Genomic DNA, 21,023 nt, shown 5'->3' on the forward strand with positions numbered 1-21,023 from the left:
GCCAACCAGATGACTTAATGAAGAGATTCATCACGACCTTCCCTGGTACAGGGAGAACTGTGGATGTGCCTTTTTCCCTTGTGCCCAGAGTACACAGCCTACCAACCATATCAAAAAGGTTCAGCAGACTTTTATTACAAAATAAAATCAAAAAAGCTACACTGGAATAATTAAGCCAAAGCTGCACTGTGGTAACTTGGAGGTACTTGGAAGAATGGGATATATTACAGTTAAGTTTGCCAGATACTCTTTTTTGCTCTAAAGGAATTAATGTGCCAGAGGGGAAGGTGTGGCACTTATTTAGCAGACGTCCGCCCATCCATACAGCAAGCTGGGTTTCCAGAACTGGTTTGTAACTGGTTGTGTTGAGTCACTTCCTCCTCCCCACTCCGTAAGCGTCGCACGTCACCTGATCTTCATTACTAACCCACGAGTGAGTGACACTCGCTCATGACTCCGTCATGATTGATTAAACACGATTGGGCCTGTTTAATCCGGAGAAAAGAGGACTGAGAAGGGATCTTATTCAATGCACACAAATATCTCCAAGGCAGGTGCCAAGAGGATGGTGCCAGGCTCTTTGGGTGATGCCCAGTGACAGGATGGGGAGCAGTGGTCCTGAACGAAAACACAGGTAGCTCCACCCCAACACGAGGAAGAACTTCTTTACGATGAGGGCGGCAGAGCGCTGGGACAGGCCGCCCGGAGAGGTCCTGGACTCTCCTGTGGAGAGATCCCAAGCCCCACCTGGATCCTGTGTCACCTGCTCGGGGTGACTCTGCCTTGGCAGCGGGGTTGCACTGGACGCTCTCCAGGTCCCCTTCCGAGCCCAGACACCGGCCCGGGAGCACACCGCGGCCCGGGGGCACACCGCGGCCCGGGGGCACACCGCGATCCCGGGAGCACACTGCGGGCCGGGGGCACACCGCGATCCTGGGAGCACACGGCGATCCCGGCAGCACACCGCGGCCCCGGGGGCACACCGCGGCCCGGGAGCACACCGCGGTCCAGGAGCACACCGCGGCCCGGGTGCACACCGCGGCCCGGGAGCACACCGCGGTCCAGGAGCACACCGCGGCCCGGGTGCACACCGCGGCCCGGGAGCACACCGCGGTCCAGGAGCACACCGCGGCCCGGGAGCACACCGCGGCCCGGGAACACACCGCGGCCCGGGAGCACACCGCGGCCCGGGAGCACACCGCGGCCCGGGAACACACGGCGATCCCGGGAGCACACCGCGGCCCCGGGAGCACACCGCGGGCCGGGGGCGGGCCGGGCGCTCGGGGCGTGCCCGGAAGCGGAGGCGGAAGCGGCGCTCGGCGCTCGGTGCGGAAGCGGCGGCGGGGCCGCGGTTTCGGTTCCGCGGGCGGCGGGGCAGGGGCGCTGCGCCACCGGCAGCCGGGCCCGCTCCCCGCGCCACTCTCCTCCCGCTGCCTCCCCTCGCCGCTCCGCCATGGCGGCCAACACCGGCAACCTGCAGGTACGGCGAGGCCGGCCCGGCGCGGGGCGGGCCCGGCGAGCGGCGGGCGGGGGGCGGCGCCAGGAGGAGCGGGGCCGGGGGTGTCCGGGCCGGGGCCGCGGGCGGGGCCGGGGAGCGCGAACGCCCCTGCTCGGCAGCCGCACCGCCGGAAGGGCCGCGGGCACCGCCGCCGAGGGGCGCGGGGCTCGGCTTGGGCTCGGGCTGGCGGAGCCTCGGGGGCAGCCCTCGCCGCCCCGGGCCGTGAGAGCCTGGGCAGCGGTCCCGGGACGGGGGGTGGCTGCGGGAACCGGCCCTGCGGGACGCGGGCAGCGGGGCCTAGTGCCCGCCGGGAAGCGCCGGTGCCTCTTGCCATCCGGGCGCGTGGTTTGGCTGGTGCTGCCGTAAGGCTGCCGCTGGCTGTGGGAAGCCCTTGTCCGCTCTGATGTTCCGCTTGTGCTAACCCTCGGCCGGGGGTGCAGTCCGTCCTGCGGCTGGCCGCCTAAACAGAGCCCGAACTGGAATAAATGCGTTCCAAACAGTCCTTTTTCCTCTTCGGCTGTTTGAACCGTGGTCATTTTTGTGCAGTGTTTACACCGGCAGTGTGATGCTTGCACTGGCAAAGCTAGAGGAGATTTTATAGGGTCCATAATAAGCAGGAGAAGAATGACACCTCTTTAAGCTGACATTCTTTCCTTGGGTGATGTTCATCAAACTATAAACCCATGGCGTGATAAAACATGACTTGCGCCTCAGGGATAGTTAGAGCTGGTCATCTGTGCCCTAGTTCATACAACTTTCTTATAATGGTTTTCTGTTTGATAGCAGTGGTGTTCTTCACAGTAACAGGCTGATGTAATGAAGTATAAGAGCTGAGAATCTAATAGCCAGGTAATTGTCTTTGGCTGTTAAAAAAATAATAATAATAATAATAATAAATATAGAAAAACCAGGCAATGTCGTGCAGACTTTTGCTTGCTTTAGAGGAGCAGGTCTGCAACATGCCATGTTTTCTCACAGGTCTGTTTTAGCAGGTGATCTTTGCCACTTATTCTTTGGAATTAATGTCACATGTATGTATCACTGTGTGTGTTGTACTGGCTCCAGGAATTACTGGGCTGCCACATGGTAATTAAAGTCACTGATGGCACTTAAGAACTTTAATATGAAAATAACTTTTGGGGAGTTAAGTTTTGCTCTGTTGCTAGATTTGAATGGTGCACAGAGGTACATAAGGGAGTCAGCGTAAAATGGGCAGCAAGGAGGCAGCTGTCCATTCATACCTGGGAAACTGCTCGCCTGCTCCTGGCCTCTCCAAAAGAAAAGAAACAGATGCTCACAGTGCTCCAGCACTTGCCAGCACAGAGCCATAGAGTCTGTTTAATTTGTTTATTGTTTTTAATACCCTTGATTTCAGGTAGATCTGTTGCGATGATCTTTGCTTCCAAGACAGTAACACAAAGCAACAGAATGCCGTATTTTGCGGTTTCTTTCATGGCTATTGTGTACTAGCTTTGTTCAGCCTGAAACAGCAGAGTGTAGATAGTGGCAAGAGTATCTATGCTGAAATGTCTAATGGAAATTCCTTGCTGCAGTCCAACCTCCCAGCCTTGCTCCCTGACATTACATAATCATCCTGAGCGTACTAGCAATGCTTAGGAAAGGGAACCACACGGGAAAAAACAGGTGAGGGATTGTAGAATATTTAGGTGGTGTTGGTTAACTCCAGCTGACTGCTTATTTTCAAATTACATGAACCAATGGTCAAAATGACGTTTTAATTGTCTTGAAGTGGTATGGGCATTCCACGGAGGAAAGTGTAATAAAAAGTAATAAGCACTTAAGAGCAAGGGAATAGTGGTGATACTATAAATCCACGGGGCAGTGTGTGCAATGCTGTGGCTTAGATCACAGTCAGATTTATTTGAAACTGGCTGAACAAATAAAGTAAAAATCCATTCATAGCTTCTCATAGAACTCTTTGATGCTTGAGATTTGGTCCTCTGTCTGGTTTGGGTTTTTTTCTCCTCTCCCACCATAGTGATAATTAGAATTTCTTGCTAGGATATCCAGGATCTAAATCCTCCTAGAGAAGCCAAGCAACTGGTCTTTGAGGATGTCTCCAAGCATGATGTTTGAAGAGTCATAGTGCTAGTTTCAGTGATTGTTATCAAGTACTTCCTGTATTGACTTTGCTGTTTACAGGGTTTACTGATACGTCACCAGTCATAGAATCGTAGAATTGTTCAGGTTGGAAAAGACTGAGTCCAGCCATTAACCCAGCACTGTCAAGTGCACCCCTAAACCACACCCTAAACAGCACATCTGTATCATAGTTCAATGTGTCTAGGTCTGTGATAAAAAAAACCAAGCCTGATAATGGATTTCCAAATCTTTCCATAATAAATGCAAGAGATTGGTAAGACAGACTGAACAGACAAAATAGTAGTAGTTCCAGCTTGGTACACAGAAACTTTTTCTTCTCACTTGCACTTTTTTGTGGGCTAGTAAATTTCAGCAGTTTGTAAATCCTGCTGTTTATAAAAGGATGGAAATATTGTGTCTTGTACAAAACACCACCTAAGACAATCAGTTGCCTCCAGCTTTGAGGGGGTAAATAGTGAAGAGCAGAAAAACTGCCCATCAAAGAACAATAACATCTTAAATGGTCTCTGATCATGGAAAATGCTCTTGTACTGCAATTAATTCTTTGTTTGTGTTACAGAAAGCAATAGACCTTGCTAGCAAGGCAGCGCAAGAAGATAAAGCAGGAAACTATGAGGAAGCTTTCCGCTTGTACCAACATGCTGTGCAGTATTTTCTCCACGTTGTCAAATGTAAGTGTGATGTGTTGGATGATTAAGCAGAGCCTAGTCGTCAGATTGCACAAGAGTAATCTCTTATGTTGACATCAGTATTTAAATTTTTGCTCTCATCAACAGTTGGTACTTGCTAGTTGTAGTTTGACTGAGGTCATATATTTTGCAGCTTTTACCTCTACTGTGTTGTGTGCTTGCTCCGTTCTTGTAAGAAATCAGATTATTTTTTACTTGTGTTTTGTTTTAGGTTTTTTTAAGACAGGAGGCAGGTGTTTGCTGTCTCTCCTCTGGACTTTTGTAGCAGTGTTTCAAGCTGGCCACTGCACGAGGAAATATGACAATAAGTACAGGGATCCCTGTATTTCTGTTGTGCTGAAAACCGTGTTACACATGAAGTCTTTGCTGTATCTGCAGACTGTTTTTTGCTCCTTTAATTCATGCTGCTTGCCCTTCTGAAGCCTCTCTGCTGACATTTTTTGCTCCTTAATGTCATAGTCTTACTGTTTATCTTGGCCGAGAAAATGTATGAGATGGACTTGTATGTAATAATTTTTCTTCATTTTCCATATACTCATTATGCCTTTTCACACTTGTGTGTACCTTTTGTGCCACATTCAGTGTTTGTATGCAGGGAGTGGGCTTTCTTTAAGTGGGTACAGCAGCCCTAATGTAAGTGAGTTAGGGTTTCTTGCCTGACAAAAGTACACTTACTCATCATAATGACTTGTAAGGAGTAGTTTTCTTGATAGTCCTTTATTATTAGGGTAATCTGTGTTTATCACTTCCTGTCCATTTAAATCTTACAGACTTTCTCAGAATACCGCTTTCTGTGCTTTTAACTATACTAATGTACTTTTGGAAACTTAGTTCATGAGCCTGACACGTTAAATTTTGATTTTTGGTTTGAAATACTGTAATGGTGGTTATGGAAACAGCGGGGCTGTTGAAACACACCTAGTTCTTTCAGATGTTTTATGTAATGTTTCTTTATCTTTTAAAATTAGCAGGCTATGGGAGAATCAAGTATGGTTCTAAATAAAAATTCCCTAGCACAAGCAGCTTCTTGATTAGCTATTTTAGAAAAGCAGTTATTAAAGCAATGTCTAGCATCTTGAAAAGCTGACAGAAATGCCTCCAATGCTGTTGTCCTTAATCCTTTAGAGTCAAATTTTAAGCCAAGGCGATGTTCAGGTGAATATTTGATTTCTGTTACATGATGTCATCCTTCTGGTCAGTTCTTTCCAAGGTATAGTGGAAAAATAGGTAGTTGAGAGGTTTGGTTATGTGGTGAGCCCTTAGAGAGGTATACTGACAAGAGCTAAAGCACACAGATTTTTTGTGTTGTTTTTTGATTGATGCACATGTGTTTTGCTGTTAACAAAGAATCGTTTCTCTTCAAACTCTTAGATGAAGCGCAGGGTGATAAAGCAAAACAAAGCATTAGAGCAAAATGTACAGAATACTTGGACCGAGCAGAAAAGCTGAAAGAATATCTGAAAAGGAGAGAAAAAACTGCACCAAAACCAGTTAAAGAGTCTGGTCCAGCTGAAGGAAAAGGGTATGTTTTTGGAGAAGGTAAAACAAAATACTTCCTGAGCTCAGCTTATTCTAAACTTCAGCTATTCAAAGATCATTTTAACTTGTGTTTCTGAAATGCTTCAGATGACTATTAATGCTGAAATACAGTGGGCTAATAAAAATAACTTGAATTACCATCACAAGCATTTCTGTGCTTGTTTACTGAAATGTGAACATTTGCATAGGAAATTCACTGAAGAATGAAAGCTGCTTCAGACTAACAGCTGTATCCAATGATTATTGGGTTTAGTGGCAAGGAGCCTGATGACCTTTAAAGGTTTTCTGCATTTAAATTCTTAGTAACTAGAAAATAATTTCACACTGGTGATTACTGGGGTTACCAAGTTTGATCTGTCTCAAACTTGATAAGAGGTGAAAAGCCCTGTGTAGGGTAAAGTTCTGTGAGGTGGACTGAATCCCTCTTATGTGTTGGTGCTGCCTGGTCTCTCCCCTGCTTCCCTTCTCTTAGATTAAACAAATCTGAGAGAACTCAACTTTGCATATCAGAGAGTTGAACAAGCAGAGCCACCCAAACAAGCCCAGCCTCTTTTGCATTTGCTGCTGCCTTTATAGGGATAGGGGAAAGGAAAGATTCAGGATTATACCTTCTGGTGGGACTGTCTTTTCTAGGAGCCCTGAACAGCTAAAGTTGCTAAAGATTTTCAGTCTTTTTCAATGTCAGTTCATGTCATCAGCCTTATTTTTTGAGCTGTACCATCTTCTGCTTATTTATAATAAAAGGAAATGGTAATACCACAAAGGCTACATGTATTTTCTTGACCTCCACTCCAATTGTTCACTATCCAGTCTCTTTTCCTTCTCTAACTTCCAGTCTCCTTTGCTTTGATGAGACGAAAGTTTTGTAGTACTAGATGTCATCCTGAATTGGCCAAGTCCTGTTGAATTGGCCAAGTCCTGTTGCATGTCCAGATAGAGGAGAAGTGCCAATGTCTACAAACAAACCATTCCAGCACCTCTCTGTTGCTGGATATAAGGGCTGTGTTTCCTAAAAGCTGGCTCAAAGCACACAGAAGTGTGTTAAGAGGGCTCACACCCATAAGAGGAAGGTGAAATAGTAAAGGAGGGTGAATTGGAAAGAAATCATAGAAAAGTGTACTTCTGCTTTTCTACAATCATGTAAACCTGTAGAGGTCTGAAAGCATCTCAGTGTTTCTTTCATTCCTCAGCCTGATGGGTTTTCTGCTTTTTGCTTTCTGATTTTTAGCCTAAGACAGCAATCTCTCTTATTGTATTTCAACGTTTTGTTTCCAAATCAGGAATGACAGTGATGGGGAAGGTGAATCAGAGGACCCTGAAAAAAAGAAGCTACAGAACCAACTTCAAGGTAACTTGAAGCATCCTTTTCTTTAAATAGGGATCACTTCAGTTAAGCAAGTTCCTACATTTTGGCCGTCTAAATTTTATGGATTAACTTAAACGTCTGTAAGTGGCTCAGCTATTGTGTAATATTCACATGCAAAAGCATAGTCTTTATGGAAGTAAAAGGACTTGTGTGCCATGAATTTATAGTGACTATGCTGAAATGTATCTCCTGCACCCTGTGCTTCATGTTAAAATTGTGTCACCTATCAAGCTCTCATTTTCCAACAGAAGTTGCAAAATCCCGGGTAGCTATTGGCTAAACTGATTTAGTATTTTCACTCTAAAGTGCACTAGCATGTTGCCTAGAGGCTAAGGAAATGATGAAACAAATACTCAGTGTAAGCAGGACTGCTTTCACAAAAAGACTGGTATTCATGTTTAGGAGTAAGAAACAGGGATTCTTGCCCATTTATAATAACAGGCAGCATTTTCTTATATGCAATGATGATGCTGTCCCAATTCAGTAGCATAGTTTGGGTTTTTGAGCTCAAATACAGAACACAGTCAGTGAAGCAACATATAGCAACTACCATCGGTTTGGTGTGCAGTAAAACGAAGGCTTTTTGATATTTATTCCCTTTAATAATGAAGAACTATTAAGAACTTCCCTACCAGAAGGTGCTTATGGGTCTGAAGAAACCTCATTGTTCTCCTGTTTTTGATTGTAACAAAGATCAAATGCATTTACCAGATCTTGTGCCTGTCTAATTTTAGGAGCTGTTGTATCACTATGGAAAACTGTGCTGGCTTTTTCTACTTCTCTGCACATTATTTAATCCTATGCACAGGTTTAAGGGACACTTTGCTGTTTTTTTAAAAGTGACAGAAATTTGATGAGCATTGAACTCCTGTCCTGTCTCTCACTATACAGACTTTGTTTCTTCCCACATGAATCTGACCTCAGATAGTAGAAGTAGTGGCTAGGATTACAAGATCTAATATTATAGATCTAAAAATCTATTACTGCCTGAGTTCCAGGTTTTCCCATCTGGAAGAAGTTGACACAAAATTTTTAGCATGTCAGACTAAGCAGTCTGAGGAGAAGGCTAAATTACAGCTCAGGTGGCTGAAGTCACTGAGTGAGGAAGATGAAACTTGGTGGAAAAATTTGAATGTGCCTTGACTAAGAAAATACTTCTTTAGCTAAGCAGGATCCATATAATCTTTCTGATGTTTTCAGCCCTAGCTCTCAAACATTGGTTCCATTAGATGATCCATTTGTTTGCTGCATGTCTGGAGATACCAACAAGTTACTTCATCTGATGTAGAATCTTAAAAAATCCTGAGCTAGTACAGCTACATTGTTTAAAATGAAATTTCAAATATTTTGGGAAATGCAGTGGTGGTTTCATGATGAGATAATGCCAGGAACTTCTACTATAATAATATTCTGGTTTTCCATGGTTGATTGTGATTTTTAAAAAAAGTGACAGATTTCTGTAAAAATAACATCCATTTGACTAATGGAATTCAGTGGGTTTTTTTTGTTGTTTTTTTTTTTTTTTAAGAACAGATTTCTAGAATGCCTTGTTTTTATTCAGTATAGACGTGGGCATAGTTTTCTTTTTTCAACAAGTGGAATTGTTGTAATTGTGAAAAGATATGTACCTCACTAACTCAGACAATCTTTTCTTACAGGAGCAATTGTTATGGAGCGACCAAATGTCAAATGGAGTGATGTTGCTGGCCTCGAAGGTGCCAAAGAGGCACTTAAAGAAGCAGTCATCCTTCCCATTAAATTTCCACACCTATTTACAGGTCAGGATTACAGCATTTATTTGCTATTGGCCAGTCAGGACTGGCACTGGGGCCTGTGAAGTGTGTTGTGCCAATGTGTCACAGACTTAAGCTGATCTCTTAACACAGAGATTTTGATCCATCTGACAGAAGTTTCCTGGGTAGATGTGGAAAACCTGTGAGCACCCTAGAGGAGCATAATCAGAAAATTGTATTTTGAAACCTGCTGGTTTCTCTCTTGCAGGCAAGAGAACACCCTGGAGAGGAATTCTCCTATTTGGACCACCAGGAACAGGAAAGTCTTACTTAGCAAAAGCTGTGGCAACAGAAGCAAACAACTCTACCTTCTTCTCAGTATCTTCATCTGACCTTGTCTCAAAATGGTTAGGTGAAAGTGAAAAGTAAGTTGGAGTTGCCAAAGGTCCAGGAAAACATTGTCAAGAAGAAATTATTATAGAGTGAGATAAGTTGCTGTAAAGAATTTGAGGGAATGGTCTTGTCTTTTTAAAAAAGAACTGGGTGTTTCTGTGCTTCATGCTGCAGTGCCATGTAAAGATACCATTACGTGCTGCATTTTGAGAAGCTCTCTTCAGTGCTCAGAAGGATTTTGGGAGCACCACAGAGCTTATTTCCCTCCTGAATTCATCTGTGATTGTATACTGTATCAGTCTGAAGTGCTGAGTTACTTTGCTTCTTGGCATCTCCCCACTCATCACCTGTCCCAGCAGCTGTGTGGCATTTCTTTGTTAATACAGAGATGGGTTTTATGTTCATCCCAATTTCAAACAAAATCTGAAAGAAATAAGAGACTTGCAAAGATAAGTTGGAGGAGAGGAGCAGCCATGAAAGGAAATTTTGTGGGTCCCTATGCTAACTCTTCATTTGTTACTGTGTGATGCATGAAGAAGACCAGAAAGCCAGAAGACCAGGAGTGACATGTTGGCTGCAGTCTAGAATTTGTCTATTAGATGGAATTTGTCCATCTACTCTTCCAAAAGAGATTTCCTGAAATAATAAAAAAGCTCTGGGTTTATAGGGAAAGGATTCTCGTATCATGATAAGCATGCTTGTCACAACCATGATTTAGTAGTTTGAAGTGTGGGACAACTGAGCAACACTATTTGAAGTTGATAGAATGAGAAAGAAAGGATATTAGATAAAGTGTTTGAACTGAGTTATTTTTTTCTCCAGAGAGCTGGAAACCTTAAGCTACTTTTCTTCTGTTGCAAAAGGAATTCAGAGCTGGAGACTAGCTTGGCATTAAATTTTATGCTTTAGACTTGATTTGAGACTATTGTGTGAGATTTAGGGCCGTAATACGAAGAATTTCCCGGTGTGTTCCTATTTATTTTTCTTTTTTAAACTAGTAAAATGTGTTCCTGAGAAATAGCTAGTTGTACATGGGTTGTTTTGTTTATTTGATTTGAAACTATTATTTCTTGTCATACAAAAATTATTTCGTAAGTAAAGTTGTATAAAGATACATGTTATTTCTTAAAAAAATCTCTAGAATTATTTTAAGTTAGAAACGTTAAGAGAAAGTCTATTTCTTTTGAATCTTTCTAAATTGATGGTTCTGTATAGTCCAGGCTGTCATGTAAAAGTGTGAACTGAAAAAGGGCTTTATCTTGCAAAATCATGCCTGGAGCACTCTAATTTTTTTCATGATGCTAGGCTCTCTCATTCAGTATAATTCTGAGTCATGGAGCTGGAAGAATGTTGTGGTTTTGAGTAGCTTTATGTTAATGCTTTTTTTCCCCTTGTTTTCTCTAAAGGAAATGACCATATCATAATCTGAAGTTATGTGTTTCTCCTGTTGTAATTATTAATATAGCTGAAGCTGTTTCCTTCTTTAAGATTAGTGAAAAACTTGTTCCAGCTTGCCAGAGAAAACAAACCTTCCATCATCTTCATTGATGAGATAGATTCCCTCTGCGGGTCAAGAAGTGAAAATGAAAGCGAGGCTGCTAGACGGATAAAAACGGAATTTCTAGTCCAGATGCAAGGTAAGTTTATTTGGTTTTCAAATTCAGACAGAGAAATTAAGACTTGTATTTTTAAGTGTAGCTTGCATTAGAACACTAAAAATATCTGCAATTCCACCCCATTAAATTTTGGTGACTTTTTAAAACAGTCTCTGTTTATCGTCTAAACTGTGAAATTATTTCTGCCCTGATATAGGGGTTGGTGTTGACAATGAAGGAATCTTGGTCTTAGGAGCAACAAACATACCCTGGGTTTTGGATTCTGCTATCAGGAGAAGGTATGATGGGTTTTTTTTTCATGGTGTGCAGTTCACAACTGGTGTGAGCCTTCAGCCAGAGAGTGCTTAAGGTGTTCATCCAGCTCATGTTTGCAGACACTGTTAATGTTCTGCAACTCTATTCCGTGGACTTATCTAAACTGATAGTCACTTGCTCCTTTAGAGAGAGGGAGGTCGCTCACTCTCGTATTGGCCCTGTAGTTTATCTGCTTTCTTGGCTAGATGATTATGCTTGAAGAAGCAGAGGAGTTTTCTGCTTGCTTTTTGGTTTTCTGGGGGACCAAGTTGGAAAATACACACCTCAGTAGGGCAAGAGGGGATAGAGCTTTCCTCTTCAGCTGCTAACAAACTGGTGAGTAGCTTGAGGTCTTTTATGGAAGTGTAATCTGATGGAGAAACGCCATGTTTTTCTTCTGGTCAGGCATAACTTGTGATTTTTGACTGCTGTTTTGCAGATAAAGGACTTTTGCAGATACAGGACTTGCCTGTACCTGATTATTTGGATCTCTCTCTGAGCTGCAGAGCAAGCAGAGGACAAATACAGTTATGTGACAAATAGGATTATGTTGTGATGAGGACACAGCTTGGATAATGGCCATATTTGTTGGCTTAAGAATCATTGGGGATTTTTTTGTGACTGACGCTGACTTTTATTTATGTACTGAATTGAAGCTGGCAATACGTCAGTTTGGTTTGGGGTTGGACCAGGTCATCTCCAGATGTCACTTCCCATCTGCATGACTAGTGTTGTGTGAGCCAGATTTAGAAATGAAGGTGTTGCTGAAAAATTCAAGTCATTCTTGAAATTCCAGCTTTGTTTGGGATCCACAGTAAGAGACAGATGTGGACCTGATAGAGTGTGTTCAGAAGGGGGCCATGAAAATGATCAGAACACCTTTCCTCTGAAGGCAGGGTGTAGGAGTGGGGCTATTCAGCCTGGAGGAGAGGAGGAACCAGAGAGACCTTATTGTGGCCTTTCACTATATAAAGGGAACTTATTAGAAAGGTGGAGAGATGTTCCTTTAGGGGGTTTTTGTTTGTTTGTTTTTTGTTTTTTGTTTTTGTGGGGTTTTTTTGTTTCGTTTTTTTGGTTTTGTTTTTGGTTTTTTTTCCCAGGGTTTTTAATGCCAGGACAAGGGGCTGTTGTTCAACTGAAGGAGGATGGGTTTAGATTTGACATAAGGAAAAAATTTTTTATGAGGATGGTGAGACACTGGCATGGGTTGCCTGGAAAAGTTGTGGATGTCCCATCATTGGAAGTGTTCAAGGCCAATTTGGATGGGGCTTTGAGTAAGCTGGTCTAGGGGAAGGTATCCATGCTTGTGGCAGATGATCTTCAAGGTTCCTCTCAACCCAAACCATTTTCTCTCAGCAACATGAAAGAGAAATTTCCTAGCTGTTGTCCACAAAACTTAAAGGAACTTGTAGAACAATGGCTGTAATAAAATTAATTTTTCATGGATTTGGGCCACTTTGTCATGTGTATCAGGTTAATTGTGTTCGGCAGAACTTGGAATTGCTCTTACTTTGTTGGTGGGAGGTAATCTCCACTATGAGAACAGATGCTGCTTCAAAGGAGGAACTGCAGTTACGAATGTTTCCTTGAGAATGACTTCTAGTTTACTTCCATCTATGGTGTTTTCTTAATTTAGTTGGAGACTGTGGAAATTTGTTGCATGAATTTGTTATCAGGCAGTTCTTTCTTTGAGTGTGAAATCTGTTTAAATATACTCCAACACTTAAAGACTCTTTCCTCTTAGGTTTTTTCTTTTAAGACTCAAACTGCAGGAAAAACATCAGTCTAAAGAGATGGTTTTTGTAATGTAAAGGAAGCAGTTGTTACATTCTGGATGTTAGCTTATACTAACTAAAGTATTATTTATGAGAACAGGTTGCTGAATATTTGCCTCCGATTATTTTTTTAAGGTTTGTTGTACTGAAACTGCTTCTTTCTAATATTGCTTGGAGCAAACTCATTTGCATGAGCTTTCTCCACGGTGCACCTGCATGAGCTGACATCTTGGGAATGCTTTGTTTCTGTCTTTTTTAATCCAGGTTTGAGAAGCGTATTTATATTCCTTTACCTGAAGACCATGCCAGGGCTGCAATGTTCAAACTTCACCTTGGGTCAACTCCAAATGTCCTGGAAGAATCAGATTATCGAGAGCTTGGGAAGAGAACTGAGGGCTATTCTGGTGCAGATATAAGCATCATTGTCCGTGATGCACTGATGCAGCCTGTTAGAAAAGTGCAATCAGCGACTCACTTTAAGAAAGTAAGTTGTTATTCAGATTATTTCATCTTTCAGATCAGTCTTAATTTGAAAATTCCTTGCAGATAAACTGAATTTGGTCTTGGGTAATACTGCATGCTTATGAATGTCCCTTTTATTGACTGGGGAGAGCTGTTCTGCCTTTCCCCATAGCCCCCCTCTAGTCCTATCATAAGTCTGGTGGAGCTAATTTCTGAATATTCATGCTCTCACTCTCAATGTCTCTAGAGAGTGCTAAAAGCATTCAGTTTGCAGTTTGACTTAAATGGCAATGTTACAGAGGTGCTCTTTTTCTATTTCAAGTTAAGTGGTTCTTAACATGCTGGGAAAAAAATAAATGCATCCCTCATCCACTTGAGAACAGATGGATTATACTTAAGTACATTCTGTTTACTTGGCATATTTGTCAAACTGCAAAATTAAGGTTCTTGTAGAGTTCTGGTTAGAAACATTGAATCAATTACAGTAGTAAAGATGCAACACAACTGAGCAAGGTCTGTGTTTCATTTACACTGCTGTAATGTAAAAATCACTTTCCTTTTATGTAGGTACACACCAAAGAGGCTTTTCAAACTATATTGTTTGTCTTATCTTCCACTTACCTCTACATGCTTCATATTGACTTAAGAAATATTTCTTCCCGATATTTGAATCTCAGAAAATTTATCTGAATGAGAACCAATTGGCATTATTTACTATCAGTCTAAATCCTTTAAATCTGGGAAGTCTTTCCCTTGGAGAATTTGCACAGATGGGCCTTGTTCAGTCAAATTAATTGTTCCCTGTAAACTATTAAATTCTTAAATGGGAAAAAAAAGTGATAATATCAATGGTTCTAAACTGAGGTTAAACTACATACAGTGTGTATCAGTTGAAGGAAGTTTCGTTTTGCTGTGTAGCATATTTTAAAGTGGACCCATACTAAAGATACATTTGTTAATATTTTTAGTGCAAAGTTTGATTTTTGCAGAAATTCATGTATCTTGGGTGAAGGTGGGTCAGGATATTCTGCAGAGGTGTTAATTGCTGTAAAAGGAAGTTTTAATCTGTTGCTTCTTAAAAGAGCAGGTGTGGTAGGAAAAACTTCAGATCCTAAGGTGTAGAGTCCCGTGTATGTCGTGTTGGCAGCAGTTCTTTGTCATCTCAGTTACAATTACAGGGTTTTTTTTACCAGTAACTCAACCTCACATAAAAGGGTTAATGGCCCTGAACAGAACAGCTACATTCACTTTGAAGATAGGCTCCTTTTTTTCAGTGTGGTTTCTTCCAATGAACTCATTCAGCTTAAGATTCAAAGAGAAAGACACACTTAAATTCAGTATGGTCCAGAATATGAGAGGACAGGAAGTTAACTTCTGGGGACAAGTCACAGGAACAATGTGATGTAAGCTGTATTTGTTGATAAATAAACAGTGACTTTGATATATCAAGGATTTTCTAGATGTTTCCTTCCCTTAAGCAGTGATGTCTGAAGTGTTTCTCTGTTGTTAATTTTACATGACAATGGCAGTTCTGGCTAAAGGGCTGTTAGCTTTTAGCGTTTTGTTCGAATTTGGAACAAACTGAGGCGTGTTTCAGCTTGCCATGGAGCAATGAAATAACCTCAGTTGTCACAGATTGCAGAACAGCTTCAAAAGCACTTCTTCCATCTTACCCATTTTTGCTTAAAAAAAAAAAAAAAAAAAAAAAAAGGAAGGAAAAACCTCACAACTGCAATACTTTGAACACTCTGACATGAGTCACATTGATTCCACCTTATTGTGAATCCTTTAATTGGATGCAATTTTGTGTTTTTATAAGCAAAACTTTGGCGTTGTTATTTGTGGTATAACAGGCAATTTGCCTCCGTTCAGCAGAGCTTTCCTCAGTTGTCAGTAATTAACTGTAAACCTTTCCTTGCCATATGTGATAATGCAGGTTTGTCAGAGTGCAGATTGAATATTACAATCTGCTCTCCAGCATCTTGCTCTAAATACAGCTTGGAATAGCAAATCCAGTTTTGCCCATAGCCAGTTAGTATGTTGTCCTTCAGCCTCTGCGTATGCTCCGAGTCCCCGTGGGTGTGTGGTGCTGCAGGTGACAGTGTACTGCAGAAACGGAACAGGCACCCAGGGCAGCTTTTTTCGGCCAGTCTGTCTGTCTGTCTGTCTGGGGGGAAAAAAGAAAGAGGCTGTTTTGTTCTCCCGCTTGGTGGCGCTGTTTTCCACGGAGCGCTGCTCAGGTGGCGCCGGGAAAGGTGCTGGGAGCTTGGGAACGCGGGATGTCAGAGCGAAAAGCACTGGGAAGCCTTTGGAGAGCTGTTAACTAGTGATGAATGAACGCCTAAAGGGACCAGGAAGGGTGGTCTTCACCAAGCAGCTTTCCTGGCATGTCAGTTTTCCACAGAAATCCTCAGCTTTAAGAGGATGTGGCTTCTGGGATTTGACCTGATGTGAATTTAAGTATCTTGCTTCAGCTGCATGTTCTGAAGGTGAATAATACCAGCAGAGTTGTACAGTTTCTCTTTCACAGGACATGTGTTCCCAATGGGTAGGGCATCTGCATAAAATCAAGGAATGGTTTTTGCTTGGGGTGCTGTTCAGCTTCTGGTTTCTGTCTTCAAAAAATACCTCCTATAAACTGAGTGTTTTCTTATTTTTAGGTAAGAGGACCATCATTGTCTAATCCAAATGTGCTGGTAGATTTATACACCCCTTGCTCTCCAGGTGATCCTGAAGCCTTAGAAATGACATGGATGCAGGTCCCAAGTGATAAATTACTGGAGCCTAAAGTTTCCATGGTGGGTATTCTTTGTAGCATTTCTTTATTGTTTTGCACAACTCTAAAAAGGCTTTAAGGTAAAGAGTCTTTTTCAGGACAATTGGGTGAGATGTTTGTTTTCAGAAATGCTAGACATACCAGATAACATTTGAATTCTCAACATAAATCACTACAGTATGGCATGCTTATGAAAAAGACAGCTGTCTATCCCTGATAAGCATTTCTTATTCTTGTCTGCTAGTATGCAGCTGCCATCCTTTCATCCATAGACAATATCTGGCTCTTGCACTGTTCTTTCACTTGGCTTTTATTAATTTAAAACCTTTGGGGTTCCTGCACCATGATGCACTTTCTTCTCATCACTGTGGCATTAATACTGGGAAATGGAAAATTATGTTCACTGTAAATTGGGAAGTGATGTGCTGTAGGTAGATATTGCCCATTAAATAGATACAAGCATAAAAACCAAAATGTAGGAAGATTTTCTTTGTGCATTTGAAAATACTTGCTTTGGCCTAAGGAATAAAATATGTAAGACAGTTTTCAATTTCAGTTCACTGGTTAGAGAAAAAAATAATTGCTGGAAACTCATTTTGTATTTTTCGCCAAGAGTAGCAGAAGAACATTTTGAATTTAAGTACCAAGTTTATGAGAAGCACTTAATAAAAAATCTGTGCTGCTGTTATTACCTGTGTGCAAACAGTTCTGTAAGGAATGAAAGAAATCAGTGGATTTCATGGGGATCGCAGGCACTGCTTTTTAAATAGAACCATCACTGTATTTCAGAAAAGAATTTCCTGTGTGTATTTGCATACTGAGGAAGCAGAAAAGGATTTATGCAGGTGCAGGCCTGCCCTTTAATTCTCCCTGCATGGTCTAATTGGATTTTTAATCAGTCTTTCCTGGAACTAAAGACAGCAGTTCCTTGTGTGTTCCTAATGGTACCTGGGCTCTGATGCACTACAGGCAGATGTTTCAGTGTCCAAAATCACTTCTTGTCCTTAAAAGATAAGGCTTTCATTCTTATTGAGCAGGGTGCCTCTGGTCTGAGACAAATATCATGTGTGGAAAATCATTATACTAATTTTTGGATTTATCCATAATTTTATAGTAATATGAGGTGTTGGGAATCTACTTTTTTCAGTTGCCCTTGGCTGGGAATTGATTGGTTTTCTTTCCCCTTTTTATTCATAGTGTATTTTAACTGCTGCCTTCAACTTCATAGACCTATGAATTTTTTTTCTAAATTCAATTTCCTAGCATCTAAATATTTATCTAGGAAATTGACTGAATTGAAGAGACAGAAAATACCAGTCATGAGCAGGAAAACTTTGCTAGAGATGAATCACAAACTGCTGTTCTCCATTGCTGGACTGTGAAAAGTACATGGCAACATCTGATTGCACTTATTTTTATTATTTTCCACTTAATCTGCTGTAGTTAATCATGGGTTGAAAACAGTAACTGACCAAAAAAAAAAAAAAGGAGGTTCAGTTCTTTTTAAAAAAGATGAATAAAACTTGAATGGATGAGTGGCTTGAACCTAAAACTGAGGTTGTGCTTTTGTTACTGGAAAACTCACTGACCATTGTCTGTATTCAGAGGGTTAAAAGGCAGCCTCTGTGCAGAAGTGTTGAGGCTTACTTGAAGTTTTGTGTTAATAGGAACTTTTTTATGGTTTTTTAATGCATATTTGTCCTGGCAACAAAATTACTAGCAGTGGTACTGTACTTTTTTTCTGAAAGTGTGTTTGTTTTTTTCCCTGACAGGCCGATATGCTCAGGTCGCTTGCTAGCACAAAACCCACAGTTAATGAACAGGACCTGGAGAAGTTGAAGAAGTTTACAGAAGACTTTGGTCAGGAAGGCTAAACCAAAGATACGTGTGAAGCGTTAGAACTTTTGTTTTTTTCTTCTTTTTAAAGTATTCTCATGTCTTTATTGATGGCACTTCAAATAAATGCCAATAAAATCACCCCTTTCTTACTTTGCAGAAGGAATAGAAGATATCTTTGCAAAGACCCTTAAGCTTTTGTATTGTATTGTTTTCCTCAGATGTCTATTAAATGTCTTCTATTGAAAAATAATACGAAAATGCAATTTTAGCGTGAGACAGCAAAGTGATGTGGTAATGTCTAATAAATACTAGAAAGCTTTAAATTACTAGTTTCATTTTAGATAGTATATTAGACGTGGATACCAGTGAGTTTTAAGCTCCCAGTAAGATCAAAAACCTTTTCAAGGAGTGGGAGAGAACATACTTGTCAGGTGTTTTCACTATCAGTCAATCAGCATACATATTAATTGCTCTCATTTCATTTAGGAAAATGGAACAAAATTTTCTAATCAAGCATAATGCAAGTGTTTGCTGTTAAAGTGAGAAAGAAGACACTGTGAGGATAAGACTACATTGGCCAGTACTTTGGACAAATATTGATGGACCTCTTACTTGGCTTTTTTCTGCTATGCTGTGTTAAAATTTTGCCTTAAACAGCAAGCTTTTGTTTTACACTCTTTACTAGCTGGTACACACTGTCACTATGCAATTTAACACAAGTTTGTTAAATGCAAGTAACTCAGAAGGTGTTTTGCTGGCTGTTTTGGGGGGGTTGTTTGGATTTGTTTGATTTGTTGTTTTGGTTTTTAAACTCTGGATTCTCTTCCCGGTGAAGTTTTGACTAAAGTTAGAAAAAAGCATTAGTAATGTCCTCTTAAGATCCCACGTGTTGAGGCTGGCAAGGTATATGTAGTCTTTGGAGAATGTCTGGGAGGTGTTTTGGGAAATAGCATGCTTTCACATGCAAGGAGATTAGAACAGATGTTTTAGCCACAGCCTTTCCAGTGATAAATTAACCCAGAACCCCACTGGTAACTGTAGCATACATAGGATACATCAATTTAGTGCTTAAACTGGGAGAGAAAGCTGGCAGTTTAGTATAGAAGTAGCACTTCCATTGCTCTTTTTCTGCAGAACTGCAAATGGAGATGTGCCTGAATGTAACTTAAAACACTACAGCATCAGCATTGAGTTTGTGCCTTGTAAGTTTGCACTGGCTGTAGATACGAAACACCATTAGGATATCTAGAATACTCTATCTTCCATTATCGTTGTACAACTCTATCCTGCAAATGTTTTGTTTAACTTGCATTAAAAGAAATTTGCACATTTTAGGTGTGTATGTTCTATGTACATATGCACAAAAATGATCATCTTTTGATGGGGTTTGGTTTCTTTTATGTATACATATTTTGCGTACTTTATAAATCATAGGATGGGTGACATTTTCTGTACTTAAATGAAGTAAACTGTTGTAGTACAACATCTGCTATGTTATTTGAGTATTTCTTCAATGTTATGTTCAAGTTTTTACTGCTTTATTGTCTTCGTAGACTTTTTTTTCTGTGTTTAATAGCCAAACAAAATAGTTAAATATTCTTTGATCTGCAAGGTGCTGAGCTTTTTTTTATTAACATGATAAGCATTTTTTTCCAAAATCCTTCAGTTACATAGCTTTACCTTTGTCTTACATCAGAATGTGTAAATGTGAATGAGTGGGTTGTAAATCTTTCTGTCAGCTTTTGGGGGGATGGCAGGAGAGGGAGTGGGTGAGGGCAGGAATTCCAGCGTAGGTACAGGCAACTCTGGTTAGTAAACTTAATCCTCATTGCAACAAGATCTCGTTTGTAGTTTTCTCTTGTGAACACTTTAGAAGTGAGCCCCATACAAGTGTGGCTGTTGTTCAGAGGTTTGCAGCCACTGTCTGAAGTTTGCCTCTTGATCTTTAAAAAAATGAGAGTCCTTACTGCAATCCTGCAATCTTAAAATTCTCAGGAACATTTTGGTTTTTGGTTTATTTTTTCCTTTTTGTGGTAAGCTGATTTGTCCCATGGGCTTCCATATGCTTAACTGTGTGATCTCGTATCTTTAATGCAAAAGAAAAATATACTGTATGTTTTAAATTTACATCTTGCTGCTTGCTCAGATGACATCTGTAACAGAACTTTTACTATTTGATGTTGAAAGTTGTTTTTAGAAATATATTCCAAATAAACTTTGCTGCTTAGAATTGCAGCTACAAGGGCAACTTTTTGGTTTGCTGTCTTTGTAAAATTATGTTTAGATAGATATAGATATATATATATATATATGACCAAGCTTCTTAGCCAAGATATCCATAGCAGACACTAGCCAAATGAGGGAGCATGCAAAATTACTTTTTAGTTATCACTGTTAATTGAAAATACTCTAAATCAAAGAATTCATGAAAGGCTGTATTTGCGTTGAATAATCAAAACTTCAGTAAATACTGGACAAATTGGTTGTACATTTTTAACAAAATCTGATCTTTGGCTGGTTAGCTTACAAATTTTTTTCATACCTTCTGGTGTTACTGCTTACTCTGACTGCAATATGAAAAAATGTCATTTTCCTTCCTGTGTGTAAAGTAATTTTTTAATTAAATCACCTCTCTCTGTGCTTCTGTCCTTTGCAGATGGTTTCTTCTCACTGACATTAAGTTTTGGATTTCTTACCATTTGTGGTCTATTTCTTGATGCACATAATTACAGGGTTAGAATAGCTCAGTAAAATCAACTTCTTATATTTTTTCCTGCATTCCCTGACTGATGTCAAGTTCCAGATTAATTTGATTTATGTGTTGCCTTTCTGTCCTTGTCTAGAATAACAAAAGCATACAAATCTTTTCGGTTTTCCATAAATCTCTGAAGTTGTTCATTTGGTTTGGTTTTTCAAGTC

General features: G+C 40.7%; 1 protein-coding gene across 3 annotated transcripts; it reads left to right on the top strand.

Annotated features, from left to right (window-relative positions):
- Positions 1 to 1,326: 1,326 nt before the first annotated feature.
- On the top strand, positions 1,327 to 20,352 carry LOC136365472 (vacuolar protein sorting-associated protein 4B). Of its 3 annotated transcripts, none has more exons than XM_066325982.1 (11): positions 1,327 to 1,480; positions 4,182 to 4,293; positions 5,683 to 5,833; positions 7,131 to 7,198; positions 8,875 to 8,994; positions 9,218 to 9,374; positions 10,831 to 10,979; positions 11,155 to 11,236; positions 13,292 to 13,511; positions 16,150 to 16,287; positions 18,038 to 20,352. In XM_066325982.1, the coding sequence occupies exons 1-11, from the start codon at positions 1,454 to 1,456 to the stop codon at positions 18,137 to 18,139; spliced, it is 1,326 nt and encodes a 441-aa protein (XP_066182079.1). In that variant the 5' UTR covers positions 1,327 to 1,453; the 3' UTR covers positions 18,140 to 20,352. The 3 variants fall into 3 exon arrangements, with proteins under 3 accessions (XP_066182079.1, XP_066182062.1, XP_066182069.1); XM_066325972.1 differs by lacking the exon at positions 1,327 to 1,480 and adding an exon at positions 4,523 to 4,619 and having other exon boundaries at positions 4,188 to 4,293; XM_066325965.1 differs by lacking the exon at positions 1,327 to 1,480 and having other exon boundaries at positions 4,122 to 4,293.
- The last annotated feature ends 671 nt before the right edge of the window (positions 20,353 to 21,023 follow it).

The sequence above is a fragment of the Sylvia atricapilla genome, chromosome 1, assembly GCF_009819655.1.
Source record: "Sylvia atricapilla isolate bSylAtr1 chromosome 1, bSylAtr1.pri, whole genome shotgun sequence".
Classification (NCBI taxonomy): Eukaryota; Metazoa; Chordata; class Aves; order Passeriformes; family Sylviidae; genus Sylvia; species Sylvia atricapilla.

Excerpts from the sequence above, each read along its gene's own strand:
- LOC136365472 (XM_066325965.1), top strand. The coding sequence starts at position 4,122 with ATGGTCTCTGATCATGGAAAATGCTCTTGTACTGCAATTAATTCTTTG. Across the intron at positions 5,834-7,130 it reads GGTCCAGCTGAAGGAAAAGG|GAATGACAGTGATGGGGAAG; the intron begins GTATGTTTTTGG and ends TTTCCAAATCAG. Across the intron at positions 8,995-9,217 it reads ATTTCCACACCTATTTACAG|GCAAGAGAACACCCTGGAGA; the intron begins GTCAGGATTACA and ends TCTCTCTTGCAG.